Genomic DNA, 25,963 nt, shown 5'->3' on the forward strand with positions numbered 1-25,963 from the left:
AACACTGACAGGCGGGAACTGAGCCAGATTGCTTTAATTCGTAGGATTAGAAGACACGTGACGCTTCTTGCCCCGGAGTCAGTTGCTGCGAATTCATTCCAGCTAGACCTAGTTTTCCTGGGAGCGGTTTCGGTAGGTGGAAGGGTGGGGGAGTGTGGAAAGAATTCAAGAAGGTGGAGGAAGTAATAGGGGAGCTAGGGGCCAGAATCCCCTCGTGCTGCTTTCTGTCCCCAGGTCCGGGCCCCCGACTCCCTCCGAGAGAGGACAGCCAGCGCGCGGCCGCCCCTCCGACTCCGACACAAACACACGCACGTGCGCCCCGCCCCCGCCGCGCGCACGCGCCCCGAGGCTCCGGCGGCGGCGACGGGCGCGCGCGCGGTGCTCGCTGCCCCCACGCCGCTCCCTCCTCTCGGATCGCGGCGCCTCCCGCTCCCGGCACCGCTCCACGCCGGACCCGCGGAATCGGAGGCGGCGGCCGTGGTCGGTGGGCTCTTGCAGGTGCAGCGGTCGAGGCAGCGGTGCGCGGGGAGCGCAGCGGAACCCGGCAAGTCCCCGGGAGGCGATGTGGCCGGGCGCGGGCCCCTGCGTAAGGCGGGCGCCGCGACAGGCCGGACGGTGAGGCGCCGCTTGGGGGAGGCCGCGACGGAGCTCCCGGACCCGCCATGGGCTGAGACACGTCCTTGCCGAGCAGGTGCAGTGACCAGCGGTCCCGGGAGTGCTCGCCCCGACAGGCCCCGGGAACCCTCAACCCTGTCAGTAGGTGCCCTACCCAGCCGGTGCCCTGTTGACCTTCCCTCGGCTTCTCCCTAGAGGCGCTGCTGACCCCGCCGTCAAACTCGGCCCTTGCAGCCCCTGTGAAACCAGCAGCCCCTAATATCCCGGGCATACCCCCATCCTACACTCCTGTGACCCGAGCCCCGTAAGCCCCTGTGCTCCCCTCCTCTGCCCAGTGTTTTGAGCCCACTGCTTGCACAGCGCTTGGAAACTACCCAGCATCTCTCTTCGTTTCTCTTCTAGGCCAACATAGGGGTGGGGGCGGAGCGGGGGCGGGGGGAGTGTGACAGAGAGGAGGAATGGTCAGTCCTTCCCTGCAGAGGCCCTGGTCACCCCCAAACCCCACCTCCCTCTCTCTCAAGCCTGTAGTGAAAGTGCCCCTTCCTTATCCCACCAGAACATGCCCGGGTGACTCTCTCCCAGATCTTCCTAGTGGCCTTCCTCGCCCTTCCCAGTGACACTATGCAACCCCAGCGCGACCCTCGAGGCCTCTGGCTCCTGCTGCTGTCCTTGTTCCTGCTCCTCTTTGAGGTGGCCAGGGCCGGCCGGCCGGTGGTTAGCTGCCCTGCCGCCTGTCTGTGCGCCAGCAACATCCTCAGTTGCTCCAAGCAGCAGCTGCCCAACGTGCCCCACTCGTTGCCCAGCTACACCGCACTGTTAGACCTCAGCCACAACAACCTGAGCCGCCTGCGGGCCGAGTGGACCCCCACGCGCCTGATCCACCTGCAGTCCCTGCTGCTGAGCCACAACCACCTGAACTTCATCTCCTCCGAGGCCTTTTCCCCAGTCCCCAACCTGCGCTACCTGGACCTGTCCTCCAACCAGCTGCGTACGCTGGACGAGTTCCTGTTCAGTGAGTTGCAGGCGCTAGAGGTGCTTCTGCTCTACAACAACCACATCATGGCGGTGGACCGCTGCGCCTTCGACGACATGGCCCAGCTGCAGAAGCTCTACCTGAGCCAGAACCAGATCTCCCGCTTCCCCCTGGAACTGGTCAAGGAAGGAGCCAAGCTACCCAAGCTCACCCTCCTAGATCTCTCGTCCAACAAGCTGAAGAACTTACCGCTGCCCGACCTGCAGAAGCTGCCCGCGTGGATCAAAAACGGGCTGTACCTACATAACAACCCCCTGCACTGCGACTGTGAGCTCTACCAGCTCTTCTCTCACTGGCAGTACCGGCAACTGAGCTCCGTGGTGGACTTCCAGGAGGACCTGTACTGCATGAGCTCCAAGAAGCTGCACAACGTCTTCAACCTGAGCTTCCTCAACTGCAGCGAGTACAAGGAGCGCGCCTGGGAGGCCCACCTGGGGGACACCTTGACCATCAAGTGCGACACCAAGCAGCAGGGGATGGCCAAGGTGTGGGTGACGCCTAGCAATGAACGGGTGCTCGATGAAGTGGCCAATGGCACGGTGACGGTGTCCGAGGACGGCAGTCTGTATTTCCAGCAGGTGCGGGTTGAGGATGCTGGTGTGTATACCTGCTACGCCATGGGGGAGACTTTCAATGAGACCCTGTCTGTGGAGTTGAAAGTGTACAATTTCACCTTGCATGGCCACCATGACACCCTTAACACAGCCTATACGACCCTCGTGGGCTGCATCCTCAGTGTGGTCCTGGTCCTCATATACCTGTACCTTACCCCTTGCCGATGCTGGTGCCGGGGTGTCGAGAAACCGTCCAGCCATCAAGGAGACAGCCTCAGCTCATCCATGCTTAGCACCACACCCAACCACGATCCTATGGCTGGCGGGGACAAGGATGATGGTTTTGACCGCCGGGTGGCCTTCCTGGAGCCTGCTGGTCCCGGGCAGGGCCAAAACGGCAAGCTCAAGCCAGGCAACACCCTGCCAGTGCCGGAGGCAACCGGCAAGGGCCAGCGGAGGATGTCGGATCCGGAGTCGGTCAGCTCGGTCTTCTCTGATACACCCATTGTGGTGTGAGCAGGATGGGTTGGTGGGGAGATTCTGCCCCAGGAGAGGTAACGCACCCCTGAAGGATATGAGGGGATGGAAGAGCGGGCTGGCTGCCCAAGGGAGTGGGTTCCCCCCGACCTCCAGGGAACTGGTCACGGGTACAACAGCTGGCAAGTCCTCAACCAGGGTGTGGCTGCCACAATTTCCAAATAGGGATATACTAATCCTCAGGCAAGTGCTACACCCTTACCCCCCAAGCCCTGGGAATTCTCCGTGCGGTGGAGGAAGAGGAGCATGTCTGAGTTGGGTGGGAATGAGGAAGGGGTGGGGGGAAGAGCAGATTCCCTAAACTTTTTCGAGGTCATCCTTAGCTCCTTAAGAGAAAATCATCTGGGGGAAAAATTTTTTTTTCTATCTCTGCCCACCCACACCTATGATGTTGTGTGTGTTGGGGGGCGGATCTTCCACAGGAGCCACACTGGGGAAGAGCTGGAGTGTCTTCTTTGGCCAGGAAGTCACACTTCACAGCTGGGGAAATTGGAAACCTTTGGAAAAATGAGTCAGGAAAAGGCTGAGACCTCAATCAGTAACGCTCCCCAAAGCTGTTGTGATTTCCCACTAATGCCTCTCTTTCCCGATGAGTCCTGGACGGACGGATCTTTGTGGGAGCCTGGCCTATTGCCTATGAGGTACGGCAACAACGTGAGACGTGGTCTTTGTGCCAGGCCCTGGAACCGGGGGCACAGAGGGATACAGCTTGATCTGAGGGGTCTGTGTCACGGCATGGGTGCCGGTACAAAACTTGTAGATGGGGCATAAACTCCAGGTTTGCTAATTCTCTGGTTGGTGAAACCCTTGGTTAGCACTTGGTTCCCAGCGTGGGGGCTGCTGAAGGCAGAGATTTTATGCATGCCTGCTACAGACCTGGGAAGGGGGGCCACTTCCACCCTAGGAGGAAGAGGAGAGTAAACCAGCCTCTGTTACGTAGCATTCAGCTGGGCCTACCTGGTTTCCTGATGCCATCTCTTCTCTCAGTCTCCTTAGCAAGTTCAGGTGGGATTGAGTTTTCCCTAATATGCTGCTCTGCCAGTGGAGGAAGCCTGGAGAGTCTGGCCCGCAGCTTCGTGAGACTGGGCCTGGGGATGGAGGGGACCAGTTATGGATCTCTATGTTGAGAAAGCAGGCTTGGTCTTCTCTTAGATCTCATCCTGCTGCAAAGCCAAAGCATGGGATTTCATCAGCCAGGGGGGTGGAATTGGATGGTCTCTGCCCCAGAATGGCAAGCTGGAGTGCTGCTTAGAGTTCTGCCCCTCTCCACAAGGTTCCAGGCAGTCTTGTTAACAGAGACACTGGCACTAAACTTTCCAAAGGAAAGTTCTGCTGCCGCCATCCCTCTCAGCCAAAGGTCTGTGTAGTTGCTGGTGGTCAGGCCGGGGGAACTTAAGAGCAGACCCAGCATTCCCTTCCATCTAGGGTTGCAGAACACTTTGGGTATGGAGATGACTGCGCCCTTTGACTATCCCGCAGGCCCAGGGAGACTGGTGCTCTGAGCTTTGGCAAAGGGATGAGCAGGGCAAAGGTGAAAATGTTCTCTGACGTTGGTCTTTTTCAGTGTCTCCCCTTCTCCCAACCAAGCTCCCTGTCCGTTGGACGTTCTCCAGATCTTCTGGTTTTCGGACCTGCTCTCTAGGTTCCAAGGAGTATGTCCTCTACCTGTGGGTGAGCGCTGCTTGCTAGGAGGCCTGACTCCCGCTGCCTATTAAGATTGGGAAAGGGGACTGGAACTCAACATCTTCCTGTCTGTTCCTGGGATGTCAAAACTGCTGTCCATCCTTTCTCAGTAACTTAGTTTGTCAAGAGAGGTGCAGCATTTCCCTCAAGTACTTGCATGCTCCTCGGTATGCATGCTTCCAAGTGCGCGAGCACACTAGCGCCTTGACTCCCCTCAGGACAGTGACTCTGCAGTCCCCGCTAAAGTCCCCGGTCACAGTGGGTTCCACCTATGTGCCCAGCCTCATGCACACAGCTATCTTGCTCCGTAGGAGAGACAGTGACCACGCCAGGCTCCCCAGATACAAACTTTTGTACTTTTAATTTCCGAACTCCCTGAAGCTTTCCCCGTACATCTGTGGCACTGAGTAACTTCTCTGCGAAGGCTGGAGTTAGGAGAACCGCAGGCTGGTGACCTGGGGAGGAGGGATGCTGAGGAGCTGGCTGGTTCTTCAGACCCCTCAGAAACCTTCTCAGATTAAAGACAATATACATGAGAAATAAATGCAGGTCAATGATGGCCCCAGAAGGAGACGGATAGGGGAATAAGCAGCTCTAAGTTGTTCTTCCTTCATTAACTGCCCTGGAAAGATAGGGGCATGAAGAAAAAGTCGTCTTGTTATATTTCGGAGACTTCTGAGGATTTTGGTCCTGGGCGCCCTCCTCAGACTTATTAGGGCACTGGGGGAAATCTCATCTCCATGCTGCAGTTTCCCACTGGGCACCACCTAGGACTCTGAAAATCTTTAAAATAGATGTCGAGTGAAGTTGGCCTTCTGGAGCATTTTGAGCTCCTGAGGACTAGGAGGGCCAATTTCTTCAGAAGTCCTACCCAGCTTAGGGAATAAGAAAAGACCCTGAGGCCCTGCATCTCCCTACTGTATCCGCTAGGTCGCCCCCCTCGTTTGAAATACTGGTAGATGTGTCTGGCTGCCCCACCAGGACATTGAACTGATTAGCCTCTTTCCATGGTTTCAGTTGATAGAACCCAAAGGTAGCTTTCTACTTGGGGGATTAGGAATTCAGCATATATAAGCTCACTAGAACCTTGCGTAGGAAACTGCCAGGTCCGATCATAAGAACAAGCTGAGAAATCTCTCCCTCCCTTCCCCCCACCCTGAACCCATAAACCAGACATATCTCCCAGGAAGCAGGTGTCCCTGGAGACAGAATATGGCAGGGCTCTACAATCTGTCTATGTGATTATTTGTGATCTTTTTTTCTTTTGCCTGTATTTATGGGGCTCCTAGGAAGGGGCCAGGAGAGGGTACAGCCCAGCTGGGGACAGTAAAGCTGACTGATTCCCATTTTCTGTGTGTTCTTACCTCTGTACTTCTTGTCGCCCTGCTGGCGAAGCAAGGCCTCCCTGTGTCCAGGACCCAGTCCCTCCCACTTATGTACACCCAGGCTGGCAAACCTTGGAGCCTCTGGGCTCTGAAAACTAGACCATGATCATTAAACCTGGCTTGAGTCTCCGTTTGGGCAGTCTCTGACTGGTTTATTTATCTTTTCAGCCTGTGGGTGGGGCTCACTGTGCCTCCTAAATGTGTGGCCTAAGGAAAGGATTTTCAAATGCTATTTTTTAAAACATTTTATTTATTTATTTGACAGAGAGAGACACAGTGAGGGAGGGAACACAAGCAGGGGTAGTGGGAGAGGGAGAAGCAGGCTTCCCGCTGAGCAGGGAGCCCAATGTGGGGCTCCATCCCAGGACCTGTGACCTGAGCCGAAGGCAGACACTTAATGACTGAGCCACCCAGGTGCCCCTTAAATGCTGTTCTAAAGGCAAGGGTAGAGTCCACATCCAGGCATGAAAATAGACCAGGGTCAATGAACTTTCTTCTGTGAGGAGCCAGGCAGTAAATACGTTAGGCTTTGCAGGCCAGACGCTCTCGGGTAGAGCTACTCATTCGGGCCATGGTAGCAGAATGGCCACCACAGATAGTATGTGAACTGATGAGTGAGGCTCTGTTCCAGTAACACTTTATTTACACACATTGAAATTTTTTTTTAATTTTTTTTTTCTTTTTTACAGATTGAGAGAGAGAGAGAGAGAGAGAGATTACAAGTAGGCAGAGCAGCAGCCAGAGAGGGGAGGAAGCAGGCTCCCTGCCAAGCAGAGAGCCCGATACGGGGCTCGATCCCAGGACCCTGAGATCATGACCTGAGCTGAAGGCAGAGGCTTAACCCACTGAGCCACCCAGGCGCCCCCACACATTGAAATTTGAATTTCACATCATTGTCATGTGGCTTTTGAGTTTTTTCAACCATTTAAAAATATAAAAAACTTTATTAGCCCACAGACCATACAAAACCCTGCAGTGGCTGGTTTTGGCCAGCAGACCATAGTTTCCCGAACTGATAGATTCTCAAAAGAAATGTCACTGATGCTGTAGCAGGAGAGCGTTTAGAAATTCCTTCACTTGGGGCTACTGCCTGTGGATAGCGGAGTCTTCCTGGATCCCTGGGGAGGAGGGCTGCCTCCCCACAGAGTTCTCTTAAAAGTCTGGATGAAGCCTTCTGACTGGGCTATGGAAAACCACTTGCACTGGAGTAAAAAAGTCAGTGGAAAGCAGCTCAGTTTCGGTATTTTGATTATTACCTGTATTTTTTTTTCATACTGTAAATGGTAACTCTCTTGGTTTGGCTCAGAGCATATTAATTGAATGGGCAGATTAATATTCATTGACAGTTTAATGTGTCCTAGGCATTGCATAGAACAGAGAAATGGAACCCCCACATTCTTGGTACAGACATAGCCTACCAGAAGTTGAACCAGATTCTACTAAACTCTGAACATGCAAATTCTTTGGCTATTCTCTTGGTACTTCTAGAAGGGGATTGTCATGGTAGAATCCAAGAGGGGAAAGGAAATGGTATAAGGAAAACAGAAATTAAAAACCAGAATTTGAATCATTACCTAATTTCCTGTATTGATAAAATCTTGCCCAAAGGGCAGCCCTCCTCCGTCTGGAAAGTTGTCCTGTTCTCTTCATGAGGAACCACCAAAGTGATGAGGGGATGGAGTCACTCACCAGCCACATCAGACAAATCAACCTTGGCAGGCAAGTGAAATGGCAGATGTCAATGCCAGAGTGCCCCCATAGTCTACATTTACATGGTGTTTTTTCATCTTTCTAAAGCAGTTTTTGCTGCGGCTGACATTGGCCAAGAAGAGGACGCTGGTAAAGAGAATAGGTCTCGGAAGACTCCTGGGTGTTCTCCCATCATGGCCTGTGCCTAGCCCTGTCTCTGAGCCTGAAAAGTTGTGGTGCTCCTTTCCACCATCATGCCAAAGAAGTCCATGGCTGCATCTCAGCACCCCCACCCCCAAGGCACAAGAAACTCCCTAAGGTTCTCGTCAAGATTGCAATTTTGTCTGCCATATCTTGCGGCACTCTCCTTAGCTCCTCATAAGTGGCATTTCAGGGGAGTGGGGGAAGCTAATAGGAGAGCTGCCTTGTAGAACAGAACCTGAGAGTTCAGTTGCACTGGCCAGCCTCGTCTCCCTTCCTCTTGATCTCTCACCTTCTTTCCTTTGCAGTTGTAGTTCTTGTACCGCTGATCTTGTCTCGCAGGAAACCACTTTCCCCATCCACACTGTAGAAAAGGCTCAGACCTGTGCAGTAGGAAGGTTGGCTTTTCTGGTCTGCTACAGGGAGCCTTTGCTTCCTCTCCTGGGGCTTGAGAGAGGAAGGCTAAGGCAGCTGCCACATCAAGCCCCTTCATTGGGCTTATATTCCATCGGGTAGGAGATCCCAAGTGGTAAAGATACATAGACCTGCCCTGAGGCCTTCCAATCTCCATCAGCGAGGTTACTGTCCCAGAAACATAGAGGGTGTGGAATCGTGGACTAAGAGAACCATCCCTCCGTGAGTTAGGACACAACCCTGCAGGGAGCCTTCCAGGCATCCTATGGCACTGGCATACATAAGGTGATAGTCACTGGCACCAAAGTTAGGGGTGTGTGCATGCATGTGTGTGTGTTTTGCACACACACATGGACGCAGGGTGAGGATCACCGCAGCTGGACAGAGCTTGATGCTGCTTTCCCCTCACCTCCCACTGCTCCGTCGCTTGGCCATAGTTGGCTTTTGGTGGGGTCCAGCCGGAAAGGCCCAGTTCCATCCTGGGCATCCTTAGAAAGCATGGGGAGATAACTCACAATCTGTTTTAAAGAGAGGGGTACTGGGGGCCCCTCATGCATACTCAGTGAGACAGAGCTGGGGCCTCTAGTACCACAGAATGGCCTGAAGTAGCTGTTTAATCTGCTTTTAGTGGAGATTGAAAAAATCAACTGGGAAATTCTGATGATAATGGGTAGATTAAAAACTGGGGCTCTTATTCCCTGCATGTTGGTGACTAGCCAAGCCTTCTGGGTGGATGGGTGGGGGAAGGCTGTCTTACTGGAGGTATTTTGGTCTGCTTTAAGCTTAGCCCCGTGCTGGGAACTGTCTCCTTCAAACCACCCTCGAGTCTGGGGCCCTGTGGTTCTGCACCGTCACCTAGGTCTTCTCTGTGACTGTGCTGGTGAGATGTGCCGGGGCTATGCCCACAACACCTGACTAGTGTCTCATTGCCAGATCCCAGGTTAGGAAAAACAAACAAACAAACAAACAAAAAATAAGATAAAAACCCGAATACACAATACACAGCCTCTGCACGCCTGTGATTCCTGCCTCCGCTTGCACCCCAGGCAGACTGGGGGCAGCTCTCAGACAAATGGAATGGAAAGTATCCTTCCCCTAATTTAACATTTAAATAGAACTGCCTTCCTGGGGTGGGGTGTGTGTGTGTGTGTGTGTGTGTTTTAATTCCTATAAAGTGCTTTAAGGAGGAGGGGACTGGATCCTCCCCAACAAGCCTGTAACAGGGAAAGAGAAGCCTGTGACCAAGCTAGGTGCCGCGTGTCACACCTCTGCAGCTCCAGTGTCTGGTCTGAAGGCCTGAGGCTGGCCTTGCTCAGCCTGGGGCTACAGGGGAAACCAGAGTGAGGGAGGGGAGAGCAGTTTGTGTCCATTACCATTGCTCCTGCCTTCCTGGCTGGACTGCTCCACTCTGCTTTTCCTTCAGAAGCGCAGAATTAGGTAGGAGAAACTAGACAGATGTAGGACCTGCTCTAGGAACTACAGGCCGGATGAGGGGACAAGTGCACTGACTTCCAAATTTACAATCAGCCCCATGCCCTGAAACCACCAGGCAGGCAGCACTTAGGGCTGGCTTCGCTAGGGTCATAACTGGTCACGGAGTGCACGACAGCTGACCTTGCACCTAGCAGGAGGAAATGTGTGTGTGTTCCATTTTGATGGCCAACAAAACAACCCGAGACTTGGGTCCCCGTGGCCTCGTATCCATAACCATTGACCGCCTCCCTGAAAGAAGCATCAAACCCAGAGCCAGGCCGACTAAGAGAGTCAAGGACAAGAACATACTTAGAAACACACCTGTTTCCATTTGTTTAATGCTTTGGACTTTCCAGTGCCTGTTAACATGCATTCTCTGCTGACCCTCACAACACCCCTGTGAGGTAGGGGGAGCAGTGAGCCCCACACCACTGCTGTTAGGAGCCCAGCAAACCCAGTCCTGGCTCCCAGGTCAGTGCTGTGCTTTTCACTGCCTGATCCACAGGCTCTGACGTCAACCAGATATGGGGGCAACAGAGCACTAACCCAAAAGCCTCCCTGTTCCCTAAGCCCCCAGTAATGCTGAGACTGAGGCATCAGGGCCAGCACTGCCATTTTCAGTGGAGCCTACACTGTGATCCCCACGTCTGCCTTTGTCAAGTGAGAAGGCCTTAGTAATTTACTCGGGGTGCTCAGGGCCCACTCCCAGAGGAAAGAAGCTTCAAGCCACGGCTAGGAAGTGACCCTCTAACCGCCCTCATGCTCTCCCCATTCCATTACACTCCAGCGGCCCAGGAGGAGGGGGAAGGTGAGGGCTGGCTGACTCAGTCTGCAAGTGCCTGGAGCTCTGGAGCTGAAAGGCCCCAGCACTGTGCAGCTAATGATTATTATTAACTCTGAGCAGGCCTTGGCACAGCAGCCAGCTGGCTCAGGGAGGATGCCTAGATCTCCCACAGCGAGGTTTGAAAAACAAGACCCAGAGCAGCCACGCATGGGGGTGGAAGGGTGGGGACAATGAGAAAGAAGGGACTGGCTGGTGTCAGGAACCGGGAGGGGCAGTGTGCCCTGGGGGGCTGTAGGGAGAGGAGGAACAGGTCAGCAAGGGACAGCAGCCCACCTTTGATGCAGCTCAACGGCCAAGGGGAGGCTTTAAGACTTCCCCAGACACAGCGCCCTGCCATCCGACACAAACCCCCCAGGCTGGGGGGTGGGGGAGGGCGTGCTCCAGGGAAGGCGTGGTTGGTGGTAGGGGGAGATGGGAGGGGTCTGAACCCAGAACAGTAATCCTGTTACCATTTGGATTTGGTTACAAAAAACATCTACATTTCTAATGTCCTCAAGGTTGAGTTTGAAATATAATATTTGGAATCAAGTCTTAGTGAGCCTGATATGCAAATTTGTGCAAATTACATGCAATTTTTTTTTTAATTTGAGCACCCTGGTTGGGTTTTTGTTGTTGTTGTTTTTTTAAAGGCAAAACAGGCTGACTACTAGCAGCTTTCCCTAGCCAGGGAACAAGGGCAAAAGGGCAGCCATTTGCTTCCTCCCCCCAAGGCCTCTGCCTCATTGTGGAGGTGCCCAGCTAACATCCCAGATGGGGAGATACAGAGAGGTGGGGAGAACAGAGGGAGGAGGGCTAAGGGAGGAGGAAACACACACAAGCAGGAGGCGTGTGCAGCCGGCAGCCACCCAGCTCCCAGCTGGAGGAAGAGTGCCCTGGCACTGAGGTCTAATGGTTGTCCAGCTGCTGCCCCAGGATGTGAGGGCAGGTGGCGATGGAGGGAGATATGCAGAAGGGGGAGGGAAGTCCCCCCCCACCCCCACGGACAATCTGGCGGACCAGGAAGAAGGGCTCCTCCTGGTGACCTATTCCCCATACTGCAGTCAGACAGGCTCTTTAGAAGACCACCTGTGCCCTCCTCTCCCCCCTGTGCCCCTGCCCTCTATGCCTCCTGGTCAGAGAGGTGACAGCTGGGGCCCCTTCCTCCTGCGGAATATAAATGACTTCCCCCTTCCTCCGAAGGCTGGGAATAGACATCAGCTGGCACAGCCCACGCAAACTACCGGCTGTCAGCCCGCCCGCCCGCCTGCCCAGCAGCCCCCGCACCACCTGGGAGCAGGCGACACCTCAGGCAGGCTCAGGCTTTATGGCGCTGGCTGCCTGGCTCGCAGAAGCTGGTGAACCTCACCCCAATCCATCACCCTGCCATAGACAGAGTGAGACTCCCAGCACTGGCTGTGATGGGGGAGAGGAGACAGAGTCCCCAAGCAGTGACCCTCAATAACAATGTCCTTCATGCCATGCCGGGCACCATCTCTTCCAAGTTCAGACCACACTGGGTAGTAGTCTGAGAGGGGAGAGAAGCCAAGCAGACAGGAATAATCACCCTCTGAAGGTACACAGACCCTCAGTTTAGATCCTCCAAGTATGGAGAGCTTCAGGGAGACGCCATCTGACCCAGTGAGATTCGTTCAGAGGACTTTTGCCCTTGCAGTCCCCATTCCTAGACTGTTAAACCATGCCAACCTCCTTGCTTCTGAACCACTCAGAGAGGGAGGTCTTCAATCTTAGGAAGAGCCAGGGCATCTAAATTACTGCCATCTAGGAACTCCTGCTCTGCTCCCGGGACCTGGGGCTCCCGTCCCTTCACCCAGGCCTCCTGCAGCTCCCACTGAGCTGTCTATCCACCTCAACACCAGCTTTCCTGGCATGGCTGTCTTCAGTCCTTGCCATGATCTATGGAGGTCCAACCCCGACTGAGCCGGACCACAGTTAAACCCATCTGGTAGCCAGCTCACCACTGAGGAAAGCCTGGGGAACTACCTTCAGTTTGGAACAAGGAGTGGGTTTCTGCAGGGAAGAGGACCCAGCCCCTTTTTGCCAACTGGTGCCACACTCAGCCCCCTCCAGGGCCAAAGAGCTGGTCTGGACTGCTCCCCTTGAGAAGGGGAACCAGGGAGACTGTTTTTCCTAGATCAGAATAGCCCTACCCCACTTCCTTAACTCTTATTTTGTTCTAAAAACTTTGGAATACCTCCACAAAGATATGTGCTAGGGCACGAACCTGAGCCCTAGGAAGGGCTGAGAGGTTCAGGAAAACTGTGCCACTCAGAACACCTGGCAGGGAAAGGCACTTACCCATGTCCTGCAGCCCTCAAGCCCAGATTCTGAGGTGGGCTGAAGGATGTTCTTAACTGAGCTAAGAATGCCAGCCAGGAGCCAGAGGCTTGCTGAAGCCAATGCTCTTCCACTCCTACAAATGCTTTAAAGTGACTTCAGTGCTTTTAACTGTCTTGGAGTTCAAGAGAGCCTAATCCAGGACTCTTCTCTCCACCGTGCCTGACCCCCTGTGCCCTAATCTGGGAGCCCAATCAGCAGATTCCTGGAAGGCCACGGGGGCAGACCTTTCCCTCCAAAGGGATAACGGGATAATGAATTTAGGAATGACATCCTGAGTCTGCTTAGCGGTCCAGACCACGGTCCAGAGAGGGGAGTGTGTTTCTGTGGCATCAACCTGACAGACACTGAATGTTGGAGATTGTTTAGAAACACTCACCCATGACACAGATGCGGAAACTGGTCCCAAGATGTGTGACTTGCCTAAGGTTGCCCAACAGACCCTACAAGAATCATAACCCATGGTCTCTCTCCACATTGCTTTCTGGAAGACCCCCCACCCCTGCCAAAACCACTGTTGTCATTCATAAGTTACTGGAACCCAATTCTCCATCAGACACACAAGCAAGAAATGACTGTGAACATCCTCACCACTACCACCCAAAACTTTTGTCTCCAATCAAGAGCAGAGGCTTCAGGATCAAGCCTCCCCCCGCCCTGCCCACCACCTTCCACTGGCACCCAGTATATTTCCCCACTTTGACCCACTGAGTCGTCATCAGAAATAGCACTTTGGGTTTCTGCAGCTGCTGGCCCAGCTAAGAAGTACAAAACCCCTACTACTTCTGAAATGGATCCCCTGAAGGTCATCAAAGGGAACATTTAGGTCCGAGGCAAGTGTCCCATCTACATTCAGAGTTCGGAGGAACTCACATTTCCATTTTCTTCTTTGGCAGGTAGGAGCTGGAGATCTGGTGCATGATCACCAGGGCCGGATAGAGGGGCAGGGCCAGGCACAGGTACCAGGCTGTGCCTTTGATCTGGGCCTGGAACCACACTGAGTACATGCCCAGGAGCACCGTTACTGTAGCCAGCAGATAGACTACCAGTCCACAAGTCAGATGGTAGAGCTTGAGGCGAGCCACTCTTGAGACCCTGGCTGCTCGAGGACAGAGGAGGCAGAACCCACACAATGCCTGACCACTAGTGGCCAGCAGTGTCAGAGCCCCTACCCAGCTGTGCCACGACACCAGGTGGGGCAGCTCACTGCGGGTCCTGCTGAAGATGATGAAGCCCAGGCCCAGGGCTGCACAGAGGATGGCCAGGGTCTGCCCTGCCCAGTGGAGCCGGATCCGGGCCTTGCGGGAGCAGAAGAAGAACAGGGAGTGTTCAGGCGAGAAGAGTAGGATGGCCTCAGCCATGCAGAGGCAGAACTGTGAACACAGGAGAGGGCCAGTGAGCCTCAGGCCCAGCGTGGAGGCCTAAGGAAAAGGAGGTGCTCTCATACATCTATCAAACAAGGTAGACAAAGGGTGATGGCTAAAGAACTCCACCCCCCCCCAACCTCCTGCCTCACAGGTCAGCATTTCTGGGCAGAAGTGGGAATCAACACTTGAGTGGAAATCTTATCATTCAGGCTGACCGGCATGCTGACCTCCTCCACAGGCAATGACTCCCTATTTCTTAACCAATGTTAAGCAAATCTATGGCAAATGTTAAACTGCCTCCTGAATTTTGCGAGTGGGGAGTGGGGGGTAAGGGAGTTGGGGAGGAGGGATGATTACACAACACCACTACTACTTCCTCCTTTCAGACCCTAGGAGAGACAGACACATCTTCCATACCCTCCCAACACCCCTCAACCACCTGACATTAACTACAGCCCAGCCTTCCATGTCTCCCAATCAACTTGCAGGGGAGGATGGAACCCTTGCTCATTCCCCCACCTCTCTGAGCCTTAGAAAAAGGCTGAGCCTCTGAGGACCTGACGCTTCCCTACCGGGCATTTCCAAACAAATCAGCTGCAGAAAAGAAACTCAAACTTACCGCCAAGGCCATGAATACAGGGTGCCAGGAGAAAAGACCTAAGAATCAAAGAGAACAGACTGACGGCTGGGCACCATGTTTCTGCCCCTGTGGCTGGTTGGAACCCAAACAATCCAGCTACAGGGGCCAGGTCAGTGCACTATTCCCAGCCCGAAAGAGGAACTCCGTGTAAAGTGGAGCAGCTAATTGGGCTTAAGGTGAGCAACCAAGGGGGCAAACATACACCAGTCTGGCCTGGCTTCCCCATCCGGTAGCTTGGCAGCTCAGCAGCTCAGCTCTGCAGCTCGCAGCAGTCAGCCCAGTGCTAGGGTGGACCTTGGCCTCCCTTACTTGCATCCTCCACGAGGGGCTTCGCTTCTGTTGAACTGGTGAGTTCAACTGAGTGTCTGCCTTCCGACCCCCGCGCCCAAAGCCCCACCCTTCCAGGACCCACCTCCCGGGGCCCGCCCCACCACGCCGTTACTACCTCTCAACAGCTCGCCCCTCCACTGCGGGGGTCCCCACTCCGGGTCTCGTAGCGCTCCCAGCGACGCTCCTCTAGCATCCCGGCTCCGCCCCTTCCCTGGCCCCGCCCCGCCTTGCACACTCACTGGTTCCTGGCCGGGACAGCACAGTCAGGAAGATGGTGAAACCCAAAGCCACCAGGTGCGCCAAGATCCCACTGCCTGTCCGCAGCCAGAGGGTCAGTCTCGGCTCCCTCGGCGGAGCGGGAACCAGACCTGCCTCCAGGGGCTGCATGGCCGGGCCGGTCCGGCGCACACTCCCAGCGGCTGGAGCGCGTCTTCCGGGTTTGCGATCGCGGAGGCGGCCGCTGCTGCGGGAGAGGCCCCTCCCCCGGCCGCCGCCGACACTACGGCGGCCTCGCCCACAGCGCCCTCTGGGGGCTGGGGGGAAAGCGCATCCGCCCTGGAGAACCTGGGGCTGGGGCAGAAGGGAACCAGACAGCAGGTGGCCAGCCGGTTTCTTCTGTCATCCTCGTTTGTACCTTTCTGTCCACAAGGGCTTACGTCTCAAGTAGCCTGTGGAAATTACACTTATGGCAACTGATTCCACCCATCCCCCAATCACAAACTTCGCACGATGAACCAAGAGTGTGAAACCAGTGCTTTGAACTGTCTTCCAGAAACACTGGATTTCTCAGCTTGCCCACGCCCTCCTGCCGTCCCTTCTTCTGGCTTGTTAAGGGAGTTAAGAGTCCTCCCTGCCTAAAAGCAAGGACACTGGAAGGTAAAGAGCAAGCCAGAAAATACTGCCCATGCCTGGTGAGTTCAGGTTTGAGGACCAAAGGTGGGGGGGGTACAACTGTCACCCCTGTTGGCACACTAGCCTCCGGTGACATACATGGAAGAACTAGGGCACTCCCAGCCCTTCCCACCTCCACATCATCTGCTCAGCCCTGGGAAGCCAGGTGATCTTGAGGGACCAGGACCTCCCACATTCCTGCTGCCTCCCACACCGTAAGTTTCGTAAGTGATCATACCTTTCCCCTTCCTGCCTGCAAAAAGATGTAGTTCAGCTTAAGGAGGCCTACCTGGGAGAGACTCTACCCCTTCCTGAAGGGCAAACCCACTGGGACAGGGACCAGGGACCAAAACAGCCTGTCCCACAGAAATCACGGACATCGTTAGAGCAGTTACCAGCTTAATTCGAGCTCCCCCAGTGGTTGAGAAAATGAGGCTGCTAGGGAGACGGCAAGGGCAGGAACAGCTGAAGAGATTGAGGCAATAGTTCAGAGACAGGATGGAGGCCTGGCAGTGCTGGAAGACTGGGAAAGGGCCCAGGCCGACTCCCACAGGCCCTCAGGGCAAAGACCTGAAAGGAGAGCCGGAGGAGTGGCTCCCTTGCCCCTGCTGTTTCCCTTCCCAGCCCGACAGGAGTCATCTCTGGGATAAAGATTCCGGTGAGCCCTTCTTGCTCTGAGCCATATGCCTCATCCTCCTCTCTGGAGAGGAGACTCCCCCATGACACAACCCAGGCCATTCCCACACCGTTTAGACAAAAATATAGGAGCATAAGAGACTTCTGCAGGCAAGCGCCAGGAGCTAGAGTCTGGCTGCCTATAATCTCCACCTCCTGGGGTGCGGATGGGGACAGCAAGGACACTCATTTTATTACATCTTTTTCCTTCCTTTTCTCTGTTTCTGTTTTTACATTTTCTTAGCAGCAACAGAACAGGGAGACAGTCTTGAGGTATTTTAAAGAGTTTTTTTTCTTAAAAAAAATAATATAAAGTTATAAAAAGCGGCAGCAGCCTGGGGCCCGGATCTGGAGGGGAGGAGGTGCTGGCGGCTCCATCGTGGTGGGCAGGCACTTTCTTGTTAATGGGCTTTCGACTGCAGGAAGACAAGAGGCAAGAGACGCGGTCAGGCTAGGGGCCTACCAGTCCTACCCAGTGAACTGTGTGGACCATGAGAGCTAAAGCTTGCTTTCCTCCTGGCTGGGCTGCTGCCCAATGATGGGTGAGGGGAATAATGAATGCCAGTGGAGCGGGGACAGCCTGAAAATGTCCGTGCACACACGCGCACACACATGGGGGCATGGTCCAACTCACTACTCTCATAACGGTGCCAAAGGAATGGGTATGCATCTAGCCTGGGCCTACACCAGGAGGGCACCTAACTTCTTGCCGCCGGCAAGCCCCTCCGGCCCTCCTATGGACAGCCCAGAGTGTGCTACTCCAGGGCTCCCGTCAGAAGAGGCGCATAAACTGGCTGCTGGCTTTCCCAGAAACCCTGGAGGACTTGCCTGGTGCATGAAATCCTGAATGTGGGCACATATGCTTACAAGGACCTCAGGTGGCGTCCCTGGCCTTCTAGGCTCTGAGGCCCAGAGGCAGAACCATGAACAAGACCAGCCCACCCACTCTGCCACCCAGCATATCAGGCCACTGCTTAGGGACCCACGCTCAACCCCACTGCCCAAACCTTTCCCATCAGAGTTCATGAAGTCCAGCTTCCTTTCCTTCAGGGAATAGGGGTGGCTCCAGTTCCTGGTGTGAAGGCTACAGCCAGATCAGAAAGTGGCCCTTTTGTTAAAACAGAAGGAGGTGTGGGGGCAGGGGACAGGCAGCATTTCCTCAGGGGGCAGGGGAAGGCCCATCAAGCAAAAGCTGGGTCACCTTTCAAGGAGCTGACCTACCTCTCCTTAGAGGAGACGGCCCGGGAACTCTCTCAACTTCCCCTTTCAGAATCCCTTCCCTGCACAAACACTTAGCACCTTCTCTGTGCCAGGTTCCCACTGTGTGCTCTACCCTGGTCCATCCTGACCTCTCCCTGCCCATGCTCTCCAGAGAGCTGGGCTGGTACCTTCAGTGTAGAACACTTCTCCTCAAAGGCCATGGCAGGACCCGGCTTCTTGCGGCGCACGGAACAGGCCGCATCGGCACGGGCGCCAGCCTGGCAGTGCTTGGCCTTCACCGGCCGGCAGTAAGTGGCCAGGTTTTTCCGCTTCTTGGCTACCTCCTCCTCGGAGAGGCAGTTGGTGGGCAGGGCCTTGGCTGGGTGTCCGGCTGCTCCCCGGCTGTCCAGCTGAGAAGACTTGACAGGTGTCGGGGGTTGATGAGGGGAGCCCCGACAGTCCAGAGGCCCTGCCCGCTTCACTCTTGGCCCCACCGTCCCATTGAGCCCCATGCCCAGGGCTGTTTTAGTCTTGGCCGAGAGGCCGCGGCAGCCAGATGGTTTGCCTTTTCCAGAGGGCTCCAGGATGCAGGTCCGTTTGAAGGTAGTGGGGCCGGGGGATAACTTTCGCTTTCGAGAAGGGGCCTCCACCTCGACCCCGTCCTTGCCTTTGGACGACTTGCTGGCCTTCGAAGGCGGGAGTTTGCTGAAGGATGGGGATGGCGTGTTGGCGGGCAGTGGTGAGGTGATGGCCTGGGTCCCCCCCATGCATTCTGCCTGGCTGCAGGCCGCGGCCACACTGGGGGAGCCTGCAGGGTAGCTGGGGACCAGGCTGTCCTTGGTAGGGGGTGTGGAAGCTGGGCAGGCAGGTCTGGGGGGCAGGCCTGGAAGGCGGGGGCAGCTGCCTGTAGAGGACGGGCTCAGGGGAGCAGACAGTGGGGAGCTGATAAGGTGCGACGGAGGCTCAGCCGCGGGTGGTATCTTCCTGCAACAAAAAGAGACCTCTGCTGTGACGCCAAGCAAGCAAGGGGACCTCCCCACCAACCTCCACCCGGCTCTCTGCCCCACCTAGAAATGGCCCACAGAGCCCCAGCCTTGCTGCCATCTGCTGGGAGATGCTAGAACTGAGGCTTAGGAAGAAAGCACAGGGGTAAACAGCTGTGAACTAGTATATGGACCCATTAAGAACCTTATTTCATTTGAAGGGGCGGGAGTGGGAGGCTGGGGAACCAGGTGGTGGGTAATAGAGAGGGCATGTATTGCATGGAGCGCTGGGTGTGGTGCAAAAACAATGAATACTGTTATGCTGAAAATAAATAAATAAATAAATAACAAAACCTTATTTTAAATTTCAGTTTGGGCACCCCTATCCCTAGTTACCCAAAAAGTACTGGAAGTGACAGATAAGAGTCAGGCTTTACTCCCACACCCCCCATTGTTGCCCTGCCTCGGCCCAGGCTCAGACTGTCAGGTTCCCTCACCTCCTCTTCATTCTATCTGGGGTCTCGCCCGAACAGCCGAACCGCATCTACAGGTAGGTGAGAAGAATGAGGGGCTTCTGAAGCCCACGGATGTCCGGGGCCCGGGATCTAGGGAGGGCAATTCCAGGCCCAAAAGACTCACTTCCACATGTGTGAGCTGAGGTGCCGTTCCAGCATGGAGCTCAGTGCTGAGCAGAACCGGTCCAGCCGGCGGCTAAACACGTAGCATCCTGGACTCACCAGCCGGCTCCCAAAGGTGCAGAACTAGAGGCAGAAGGAAGGGCCATGGTTAGTGGGGCCTGGGAGGCAGGGAGGGCGCCTGCGCAAAGGATCTGACCTCCTCCCCACGCTGTGGGCCGGGACGGCTGGGCCACCCCCCACCCCAGGTCCCTGCCCCAGGTCCTTACCGCCTGTGGCCGCGGGGGCCGGGTTGCATAATGGCAGTCAGGGGGGAGGTGGAGGTCGTCAGATGTCCCCTCCTCCTCACTCTCCTCGCTGGAGGCCTGGGCCCCACCCCGGGGCAGGGGAAAGGGGAACAGGCCTGGGTCCCCATCACCACCACAAGGGCCTTCATCATCCAACTCACTCTCAGAGGAGGCCCGGGACCTGGAAGGGCCAAAGGGGACGTGAGGGCGATGAGACAGGAGTGGGTCAGGGTGGGGGTGTCCCTGAACCCGCCAAGCTCAAAAAAAAAAGCCAGGGTAGACACCCTGCTGGGCAATGAGACAAAGAGAAAGGAGGACGGGAAGGGAGAGAACAACAGAGCTCACAAGAGTGAGAGCCAGAAAGGTCAGGGCCACAGCTCCCAAGGGATCCTCTCCCCAGCCCCTTCACTTCCCAGGCCCTGCCTCCTGGGGTGGTGGGGAATCTGCTCCAGATTCGCCTCCTCCAGAACATCTTCTGAGCTTAACTGCACCCAGCCCCGGTCAGCCCCGTCAATTCTTTCAACCCCCTCTCGCATCACATATTCCTGTCAGCCTTTCTGGGAGCTGAGCCTGTTTCGGGTCTGCCCCTTGTGTTATGGGCAGAGATGTGTGTGTGTCTCCTTTGGCAAGGTGGGTTCTCCCTGGGCTCTGGCGCAGCCTCTGCACATGAAGGGGCCAGTGAATGAACACAGAGTAGGACTGCCTCATCCAGGACTCTGACCCTTTCAGTTCCCCAGGTACAGGTTTTTATCCCAGGCACTGGAATCAGGCCCCTACAGAGGCTGAGGTACCTCGACGTGCTGGGGTAAGAGCAGGGAGTCCCCTGCTTCTGTACAGCTACCAGGGGCCCCAGCTAGCTCCCCAACTCGGGGTGGAGTGCCACTCCCTGGGCCTGTCTCCCAGGGTCCCTGATGGCTTGGGCCCAAGTGTCCCCAGGTGGGGGACTAGACCTGGACGTACCTGGGCAGTGCACAGAATGGGTAGGTCTGCTTGGCGCGAGCAGAGAAGGTGCTGCTGGGGGCGGCCGCTGCCACAACCTGGACTGAGGAGGGGGGCTCCTGGGAGGGGCGCTCAAGAGTGGGCTCCTTGCGCCCTGGGCTCTTCTCTTTGGGAGACTCCCCTTTGCGGGAATTGGCCTTCAGCTCTGCCACTAGCACGTCAAAGTCCTTGGCTCGGCCCTGGACCTCCCGGCGCTGGTGCACCGAGTGGATCTAGAACAGAGCAGGGTGAAGGGTGGGGAGGGCGTGTGAGCTGAGCAGGAGTAAGGGGCAGCAGTGTGTGCAAGCCTAGGCAAGCAGAGAGAGGGGGTTTGAGTGTGTTTGTAGGGGTACTTCTGTGTCTTTGTTTCACTCCCCGCCGCCACAGGCCCAGAATCTTCCTTTGGAGTGGAGCAGTCTTCCTACTGCCTCCTACAGCCTGGCCCCACTGGGGGCAGCCTCCTCTCCCCCTTGCCTTACCTGGGCTTCACCCCACCCTGAGCTGAATCTTGGATAACACTGCAGTTTCTCTCCTTGCCCAGGGCCCATGTCTGTGCTGTCCTCCCTCACTGTGCAGCAGGACGGAGATTACCTTGCAGGTCAGCAGGCGCGTACAGATCTTTTTGGTCTCTGGGTTTATTACCCCACACTGCCTGTTGAGGTCGCACTCCTTCCCTGTGGGGAAAATTCCCATGAACCTCAAGGCCATTTCCAGGAGGCCCACAGAAGGCCTGGGAAGAGCTGGGCCTAAGGCAGAAGAACCTCGAGCCTTCAAGTCCAGGCTGTAGCCTTCCAGAGAAACTCCTCTGGGCATCAGAGAGAAACTCTGTGCTGGGCACAAGAACCATCCCCGCTCCCATTCCCAGCCCAGGTGCTCCTTTTGGTGACTCCAAGGCCAAAACAGGGCAACACAGATCAAGCAACAAAAGCAGCCACAGGCATCTGGGATGCCAGGGAAACCAGCTGTGGGAGTGGTCTGGTGCCCTGGATCTAGGTGAGAGGAGAGATAAAGGTCAATGGTCCAGGGTAAGGAAGAATACCTTCCCCTGCTTGGGCATAAGCTCTCTTAGCCTTGGTCAGGAGACCTGAGCTGGAGAGAAGCTTCCTAGAAAGCAAGGAGTTCAAGTGTATGCCCATGTCAAGTGGTGACCAGGGATGGCCAGGCCCACTCCTTCCTAACCCTCTCCATTAAGCCCAAGGACAAAGCAGTCCAAAGGGGTCCCCCACTCTACCTTCCTGACTCCCAAGACCATGACTACTCACGGGCCATCTTCCGATGGGTTTTGGGGGGCAGCCTGGCCCCACCGGGCTCCTTTTCAGGGGGGCTGCCTTCAGCCCGGTGACTGGGGCCCTCGCTGGGGGTCATCTCGATGCTCTCTCTCCCCGGAGGTTCTTTAGAAGGGGGTGCCATGGGGTTTTTCCCAGGGGAGTCCTTGGTGAGGCCACCAGGCTGGCTGAGGAAAGCAGAGGGCGGGGCCACCCTGATTCCATGTCCATCGGGCTTCGGGAGACTGGACATCTTCTCCAGATTCACCACAGGCACGAAAAGGCTACACATGGAGAGAGGGTGTGGGCTGGGGGGCAGGGGGGTTGGGCTTGGGCCCTGGACTCTCTAGCCCAGAGACATCTCCTTCCCAGCCCTGAAACTTGGGTGGGCTCCAGAGGGGTGCAGAACATGGGGACAGGGGACCCAATATTCCTTGGAGCACAGGGAAGGGAGCTGCAGAGAGAGAGTGGCTGCCTCCTGCTGTGAGCAGTGCTCACTGCCCCACAGCTGTCTCCATTCGTGTTAACCCCTCCCTGGACTAGGGTCAGGGTCAAGGCTGGTCTCAGGGAGTCTCCAGCCTCTCCTTACCAGAGGTTGTCCTTCTGTGTCTTCTCAGGAGGCGGGTGGCCACGGCTCCGGGACCCCTGGCCCTTCTCCCTGGAGGAGGTTTTGGTGGAACCCGGGGCCCTACAAGCTGGGCCCTGCCCATTCACTACATGGCATTTCTGAGAGCTGGCAGGGGCTGGAGGTGGGGGTGGGGCCCGGGCGTAAAGCTTGCTGAGGGGCCCATGTCTTCTTTCTGTCACCAGGAGGTGGAGAGAGTAATCGAGGTGAGTGGTATCAAGTGCTTCCTTCCCCAACCTCCTAAGCCTGCTCACAGACTCATGATATCAAAATCTGCAATTGCCTAAGTCCGAGATTTTAAATTTGCCATCTTCCCACTTGAATCTGACCCTTCCAAGACTCAAAATTCTAGGACTCGACTTCCTGAACCTTTCCGCTCTTCCCCTAATTCTTCCCCAAAATTCTCCTAGAATTTTGCTCAAACAATCACCCTGACAGGCCACAATCATCCGAAGCCACCCCCAGGACCTTCTGATCCCCAAGGCCTCCCCCTCCATGACCCACATGACCTCCCAACTGACCCTCTCCTCAGAGTTCCACGTTCCACATTTCTCTATCCCCTCTATCTCCTCCCTAGGGCTCCCCTCACCGCAGTGCTTCTGGAAAGCTTGAGGCTTCACCACTTGGCTGCAGTGGTTACACACAACCAAATAGAAGTCGTCATGGGCAGGGCAGTGCCCGAAGATGGACATGTCTGCAATGACAGAAGCCCTTATCACTGGGGCTGGGGATCCCAGGGTTTCCCTGTAAGATCAGACAGCACTCCCCCCAACTCCCAGAAGACACTTTACCCTCCCCAGCTGACATGACAGGCTTTATGCTGCATGCCCTCAGCTTCTAGAGCTCAACCTAAGAACACAGGCTGTCAGGTTAGTGAGCCCAATCACCTATGATTAAGATCTCCCACAACAGGTCACAGGAGGCAGGGGAATGGGCTGACTCAGACCTAGCAAAGCGAGGATCCCCAGACCTGCTGCTTCAAGCAGCCACCTCCTGGGATATGTTGGAAGAGAGGAAGGTGGTCCTGTCTACCCTAGGCCCCAGACCTAATGTGTGTCAACTCCCACCTTCTTTAATGAGGGTCATGGCATCCAACTTCTTCGTATTTTTGTTACTCTCCTCCAGCTCAGCCCCTGGAGGAGAAACACAGCTTAGAAGGACCATCCCCACTAGAAACCCCATCTCATACCCAACCAGCACTGGCAGCCAAGCAGTAGGAAGCCCATACTCTCTAATAAGCTTCTGGTGCTCAAGACCCCTTGGAGAGCCTTTCAGTGGGTCATTCTCAAGTGCCCGTTCTTCCTTCAGCTGCTACCTCTGGAATGAGCTGAGCCCCTGCCACCTTTCTTATGGACCCTTCACTCCAAGGGTTCCACTGCTGAGTAGCTGGGTGATTGTGAATAAGTATGATCTCTTTTCTGGGCCACTTCCCCATTTAAATGGGAAACGATCCTTAACATATTTTGCTATAAATCTTGAAGTCCCTTCTTGAGATTTCTCAGACGGTCCTTCCTGCTACTCTGTGCCACACCAAACAGATATCTCCCAGGTCCCAATTCCCATGAATATGACTTTCTTCCACCTGGGTTACTGTGGTACTGACAAAGTTACACCCAGCTTCTCAGGTCCTGCATTGACAGGATGGTCACAGAGCAGAGAAATTGCCATCTCAGGGGGTCCTCTGGCATCTTCAAAGTCCATTTGGTCAGCTATGCAAGCCCCTCCCCTTCTTTAGAGGGCTTTGGGCAAGGGTTGCCCTTATACCTCAGTTTCTGGGTTGATGACAAAAACATCTTAGCTGTGCAAAGCAGCTCTTTCCCCCATCCCCCTACCTTACTCCTCTCCCCTCCCTCCTCTATGCCCCCTCCCTGTCCCTTGGAAAAAAAATCAATTCTGAGTCACCAAACCCGTCTGATTCCATTTCCGGTTCTCAAAGCACCCAGACCCTGACAATGGCCCCATCCTTGCCCACCCAGCATGGGACAGCCCTAGGGTGGCCTGGGCATCCACTTAGATGTGCTTCTAACACCTACTGACAGATTTGCCCCTTTCTAGGATGAGAAGATCGCTGACAGTCTTATATAATCTCCAGATATGAGGGGTGGTGGGTCAGGCATGCAAGAGACAAGGGGCAGCTCCCACTCTTAAGTCCGTTAAAATGCACTGATGGGCAGAACTGAGCTGGGAGTCAGACGTCTCCGAGGAGAACAAGTGTCATCAGAGACCGCTCCATGCGGTCTCCTCCTCCACCTCTTCTCACTTGCAAACTTCTTCAGGGCTGTGATGCCTGCTGTCACCCCAAAGGCCATGAGGCCAGGTGCCCCCTGGGGCCCAGGAGACAAAGATCAGCAGAAGGGGATGTCAGCCCGCTTACCAAAGGCACTCAGGGGCCTAGAGAAGGTGGGGGTCAGGGGAGAGAGCCAAGAGGCAGGCAAGAGGCCCGGGAAAGGACTGAGGGTTGAGGCACAGAGGGATGGATGGACGGAAAGAAGGGAAGGAGGGAGGACGGGAGGATGGATAGATGGATGGACCGACGAACTAATGCAGAGGGGGCGGGGGTCCAGTGGTACTGCAACCCTCAGGCAAACGCCGAAAAGGAGCAGGAGGTGTGGGGCAGAAGGCGAAGGAACAAGGGGGGTTGGGAGGGGGGCACAGAAGTGGGGTGCGTGGGAAACACGTGGAGAGGACTGTTGCGGACGGGGAAAGCCCTAGGAAGGTGCAGGAGGGACGGAAGCTAGAGGACAGCAGGCGAAGAGAAAGGTAAAGGCAAACAGATGTGGGGGCAGGTACTGGGCACCGGCAGAAGCAGAGGTGGGCAGGGTGGGCTGCGGGCGGTGGGACGGCGCTAGGACCCGGAGGCGCGAAGGTGACGGAGCAGGCGGGCACTAGGACCCGGCGGGTCCTTTGTTTGGGGGGCCGGGGAGCCGGACGGCGGCTCCCGTCGGCGGCTCCCCTCTGCTGGCGGGGGCCCGGAGAGGGGGAGGGGAGACAGTGCTGGGGTCCCCGGACTCTACGGGAGCTTCACTCACCGTCGGCCGCGGGCAGGTCGGCCCGTTCCACCCACGAGCTCCAGCTCTGTCCCGCGAAGTCATCGAGACTCGGCACCCGCCGCTCCAGAGCGGCCATTGCTGCCGCCGCGCGTTCACGCACCGCCATCACCGCCGCGGACGCGCGCCCGCCCCGGCACCACCGCCGCGCGGCCCCCTCCCCCTAGCCCCGCCGCGGGCACGCCTCCCCTCTCCCTCCCACCTTTCCAGCTCACTCTTTGCGCAAGCGCAGCACAGGTTGGCTGCCCCTCACTCTCCCTCTCGCATAGCCTTCTGGG

General features: G+C 56.0%; 3 protein-coding genes across 16 annotated transcripts; 1 reads left to right on the plus strand and 2 right to left on the minus strand.

The window, feature by feature from the left end:
* Positions 1–224: 224 nt before the first annotated feature.
* AMIGO1 (adhesion molecule with Ig like domain 1) lies at positions 225–5,940 on the plus strand. 3 transcript variants are annotated; one of them, XM_046005377.1, is made up of 2 exons: positions 225–691; positions 1,172–5,940. In XM_046005377.1, the coding sequence occupies exon 2, from the start codon at positions 1,237–1,239 to the stop codon at positions 2,716–2,718; it is 1,482 nt and encodes a 493-aa protein (XP_045861333.1). In that variant the 5' UTR covers positions 225–691; positions 1,172–1,236; the 3' UTR covers positions 2,719–5,940. The 3 variants fall into 3 exon arrangements, with proteins under 3 accessions (XP_045861333.1, XP_045861311.1, XP_045861322.1); XM_046005355.1 differs by having other exon boundaries at positions 549–919; XM_046005366.1 differs by having other exon boundaries at positions 549–756.
* Positions 5,941–9,904: 3,964 nt separating this feature from the next.
* On the minus strand, positions 9,905–15,572 carry LOC123941744 (probable transmembrane reductase CYB561D1). Of its 8 annotated transcripts, none has more exons than XM_046005422.1 (4): positions 15,339–15,441; positions 14,972–15,113; positions 14,749–14,786; positions 9,905–14,183 (listed from the first exon to the last, which is right to left on the minus strand). In XM_046005422.1, exons 3-4 carry the CDS (start codon positions 14,758–14,760, stop codon positions 13,632–13,634), a joined length of 564 nt encoding a protein of 187 aa, XP_045861378.1. In that variant the 5' UTR covers positions 14,761–14,786; positions 14,972–15,113; positions 15,339–15,441; the 3' UTR covers positions 9,905–13,631. The 8 variants fall into 8 exon arrangements, with proteins under 8 accessions (XP_045861378.1, XP_045861386.1, XP_045861396.1 ...); XM_046005430.1 differs by lacking the exon at positions 15,339–15,441 and adding an exon at positions 15,215–15,315; XM_046005440.1 differs by lacking the exon at positions 15,339–15,441 and adding an exon at positions 15,215–15,314 and having other exon boundaries at positions 14,972–15,105.
* Positions 15,573–16,947: 1,375 nt separating this feature from the next.
* Positions 16,948–25,857, minus strand: ATXN7L2 (ataxin 7 like 2). 5 transcript variants are annotated; one of them, XM_045979008.1, is made up of 11 exons: positions 25,668–25,857; positions 23,706–23,771; positions 23,228–23,332; positions 22,603–22,813; positions 22,011–22,321; positions 21,340–21,422; positions 20,731–20,981; positions 19,753–19,951; positions 19,488–19,609; positions 18,054–18,849; positions 16,948–17,081 (listed from the first exon to the last, which is right to left on the minus strand). In XM_045979008.1, the coding sequence occupies exons 1-11, from the start codon at positions 25,792–25,794 to the stop codon at positions 17,067–17,069; spliced, it is 2,286 nt and encodes a 761-aa protein (XP_045834964.1). In that variant the 5' UTR covers positions 25,795–25,857; the 3' UTR covers positions 16,948–17,066. The 5 variants fall into 5 exon arrangements, 3 of the variants coding, with proteins under 3 accessions (XP_045834964.1, XP_045834879.1, XP_045834701.1); XR_006815040.1 differs by having other exon boundaries at positions 16,959–17,081; positions 17,673–18,849; XR_006815043.1 differs by having other exon boundaries at positions 16,960–17,081; positions 17,887–18,849.
* Between the last annotated feature and the right edge of the window lie 106 nt (positions 25,858–25,963).

The sequence above is a fragment of the Meles meles genome, chromosome 1 (assembly GCF_922984935.1).
Source record: "Meles meles chromosome 1, mMelMel3.1 paternal haplotype, whole genome shotgun sequence".
In the NCBI taxonomy this organism is placed as follows: Eukaryota; Metazoa; Chordata; class Mammalia; order Carnivora; family Mustelidae; genus Meles; species Meles meles.